This window comes from Phascolarctos cinereus, unplaced genomic scaffold, assembly GCF_003287225.1.
Source record: "Phascolarctos cinereus isolate Bilbo 61053 unplaced genomic scaffold, phaCin_HiC Scaffold_5;HRSCAF=322, whole genome shotgun sequence".
NCBI lineage: Eukaryota > Metazoa > Chordata > Mammalia > Diprotodontia > Phascolarctidae > Phascolarctos > Phascolarctos cinereus.
Window position 1 is genome coordinate 84,801,343 of NW_027555958.1, and position 3,403 is coordinate 84,804,745.

General features: G+C 49.8%; 1 protein-coding gene across 1 annotated transcript; it reads left to right on the plus strand.

Moving 5' to 3' along the window:
• Positions 1-235: 235 nt before the first annotated feature.
• On the plus strand, positions 236-3,132 carry PRR18 (proline rich 18). The gene has a single exon (XM_020970443.2). The coding sequence runs from the start codon at positions 699-701 to the stop codon at positions 1,746-1,748; it is 1,050 nt and encodes a 349-aa protein (XP_020826102.1). The 5' UTR covers positions 236-698; the 3' UTR covers positions 1,749-3,132.
• The last annotated feature ends 271 nt before the right edge of the window (positions 3,133-3,403 follow it).

The window sequence follows — 3,403 nt, forward strand, 5'->3', positions numbered from 1 at the left end:
CTCCCACCATCCCCGGTAGCAGATATTCATTCAACAGTTCGCTTCATATGAGCGGCCAAATACAACACCAGGACTTCTGGGTGCTTAGTCCTTTCACGAACACTCGTATTCGGGGCTCCTCCTCCTTCCCCTTCCCCTCCCCTCCTCTTCTCCTTCCCCGCCCCCCTTTTCCCCTCCCTCCTCTCCCGCTCTCCTCCCCTCTCTTTCCTACTCCCTCCTCCTCTTCTCCCTTCCTCTTCCTCCTCCCTCCTCCCTCCTCCCTTCTCCTCTTCTTCCCAGCCCATCCCAGCGCGGCTCATTCAGCCTGAGCGAGGCAGAGAGGCGACACTTTCTCACTGCCTGTCGGGTGCCTTGGCTGAGCTTTCCCACGGGAATTGAAGCCTCCGCCACCTACTGAGGTTCCGGAACAACGGATTTGACTAGGAGGGCTGCTCCACCTCTTGCTTGCAGTACCTGGGCTCGCCCCTGGGTAACTGAGGATCTAAAGAGCTGTGATCTTGCTGCTGTTGGACAGAGAGGGAGCGTGCAGGGAGGGAGGGAGGGGAAGGAAGGACAGAGCCAAGAAGAGTCTCAGCAACAGATGGAGAGGACAGCAAAGCACTACAGGAATCCGGCTGGAGAGACCTTTCTTCCTCTTTTGCACTACTGACTAAGAAAGGGACCCCTGCTTTTCATATTGCAGTACCCCATCAGCAAATATGCCTTTTCCACCGATTCAGCCGCAGCAGCAGCACCAGCAACAACAGCAACAGCAGCAGCAACAGCAGGTCCCCGGGGTTCCGACACCTCCCACTGTCAGTGCTACGGCTCCCCGGGAGCTGCCAAAGAAGCCTGCAACCCAGAGGAAGACCGCTGTGCATGCCCCTCCGGTCCCAGGTTCCATGGCACCAACAGCTGGAGGTGAGAAGAAGAAACGGCCCTCTGAAAAGCCAGAGATGCTCCTCTCTAGCTCCTGGCCATCGGCAACACTGAAGAGACAATTGGCTAGGAGAACCCCAGGCCCAGCAGCCAGCAGGACTCAGCCACAGCCCCCACTGCGCCCCACTCAGCAACCCTTAGCTCCTGCCACTGCGACCACCTCCCCACCAACCCGCCCGCTGCTTCCTGCCACCTGCGCTGTGCCTGGGCTGGCCCACTCCTGTGAGAGCCTGGCAGCTGGTGGGTCCTCTGTGCCAGGGCCAGGGACTGGCACTAGCAGTGGGGAGGAGGAGGCTGTGAGATTCTCTTTGAGCCTGACCCCAGAGGCAATTTTGGTGATCCAGAGGCGCAACCTGGAGAAGCAGCTACTAGCACGGCAACGCAGACCCTTCCCTTCGCCAGCTGCAGACACCAAACGCCTCTTATCCTCTTGCCCCCGGAGCAAAGCTGGAGCCGTGGGTACCACCTCCGGTCAACGTAAGGGCATTGCCATTAGCGGTGCTGGTAGCTCCCCAGTTGGTGGCTTTGGGAGCACTAGCCGCCGCCCCACACAGTCCCAACCCCAACTTCTTTCTGGTGCCGTGCAACCCCTAACCACCACCTCCAGAGGAGGGCACCTGGGGAGTGGAGACTTACGAACCTTGCTGAAGATCTCTCTCCTGAATGAGCATCATAAGTATGATGATGTAGAATATGAGGAGGAAGCTGAGGCAGTGGATGAGGGCCTGGTGAGAAAGTGTACTGAATGGTTACGGGGTGTGGAGAATGCTGCAGCCACCAGAGACAGGGCTGAGAAGTTGGAGACCCTGCCCCACCTGGGCACCCTCTGAGGCAATAACGGGAGATAGATGCTCCACCCTACCCTTATTTGCCTGTTTTGAATAAGTGTGGGATTTGATGGTTAAAGCCCACAGGTATGCCTCACTAGGACTGAAACTTCTATATCTCAGTGTTGTCCCTAAGTATGTTCCCCATTACCAGACTGCTTACTATTCATACACCACGCACACATTTTCCCCAGCCCAAGGTGGCAGCGGTAGCAATACTCTGCCTGCTTATTTCTCCTGACAGATTTATTTGCTTTCCTTCATCTTTTGAATATCTGCCCTTGGCGTCAGCATTCTGCACCAGTCTTCCTGCCCTGTGGAGCCCACTGTTTATTTTTGCTGTTCCTGGGGTTAAAAATCAGCAGGTTCCCCAAAATGCCTTGAAACCCCACCACAAAGGTTCATTTATCCATCCCACTGCTTCTTGCTTAGTGACCATAAACTAGAAGGATTGAAAAGAAACAGGCAACCTCTTCTCTAACTAACCCTTGGAGTTCGGTTTGTGATTCTACTTTATGTATCACCGTAGATGAAGCATTCTTGTAGAGCATTTGAAGCCCTGTGTTGCAGCCAGATTTTAAGAGTCTAGTTTCTGGGAGAGATCCGGGAGCAGTGTGCATCTGAGAGATACTTAGGTAACTGGAAGCTGGCTCTGAATGACATTTTTATTTCTTCCTCTTCCGAGAAGCCTGTTGCTGGGCTTGGGTTAGTAGGCTAGCTGGTGCTGAATCTCTTTACATCTGATCCATCTAGATTTCGTTTTTCACCAGAAACTGGAAAGATGGGGGTGGGGAGGCATTGGAGATCCTTGAAATTCAAAGGCAAATCCACCTCTGATGAGAACCGGGATATAACCCCCCATCCCCACCCTCCACCCCCGGAAATAATAGACTATGGTAAATGAATGCTTTAACGGATATGTTACTTTGTTGATATACAACAGGTGATTCATCATCTGCTTTGTTCTCTCCTCTTAGCTGTCCTTTTTGTATGCTGTGCACACACACATGTCTTTCCTGAAACACAGTTACTGGAATTGTTTTCAAGCACTGGACTCAGGAGGGAGGGGGAAGAGGGGTCAGCTTTTGTTAAGACCATAGTCTTTATTAGAAGTGCTCACAAAATATCTTTTGTACTAGGGGGGAAAGGGTAACCAAATGGGGAAGGAAAAAATGCACTCAGCTGTACCAGGACACAGGACAAAATGTTCTGGTCTGGTGGAGGAATTTATTTGGAGAATGACTTAGGGGTGGGAGGGGAGGAAGCATTGTGGATGTGTTTTTAGTATTTTTAATCGCTGTGTAAATATCATAGTGGCTTTGTACATTTGTATATAACATTCAAAAAGAACATTTCTATTTATTATTTGAATAAATGGTTAAATAGCTTTGTGTTTCAATGGCTATACATTCTCAGTTCCCAATTGGAGGTTAATGTCTAATATATAGCTATGTATATACATTTTTTTTAGCATTTTAATACACTTCACTTTAAAATAGGCAATAAACTGTGGATACTTACATAAGGCCTGAATAATATAAGACCAATAGAATGTTTTTCTTCAACATCTGACTCGTTTCCAAAACTTTAACAGTAACAAGTTTCATATCCTTTTAAAAATAATGTTGTAAGCCTTTTTTTATAACTTAAAAAAATTA

Bases quoted from the DNA above. Each gene is read 5' to 3' on its own strand.
- PRR18 (XM_020970443.2), top strand. From the start codon at position 699: ATGCCTTTTCCACCGATTCAGCCGCAGCAGCAGCACCAGCAACAACAG.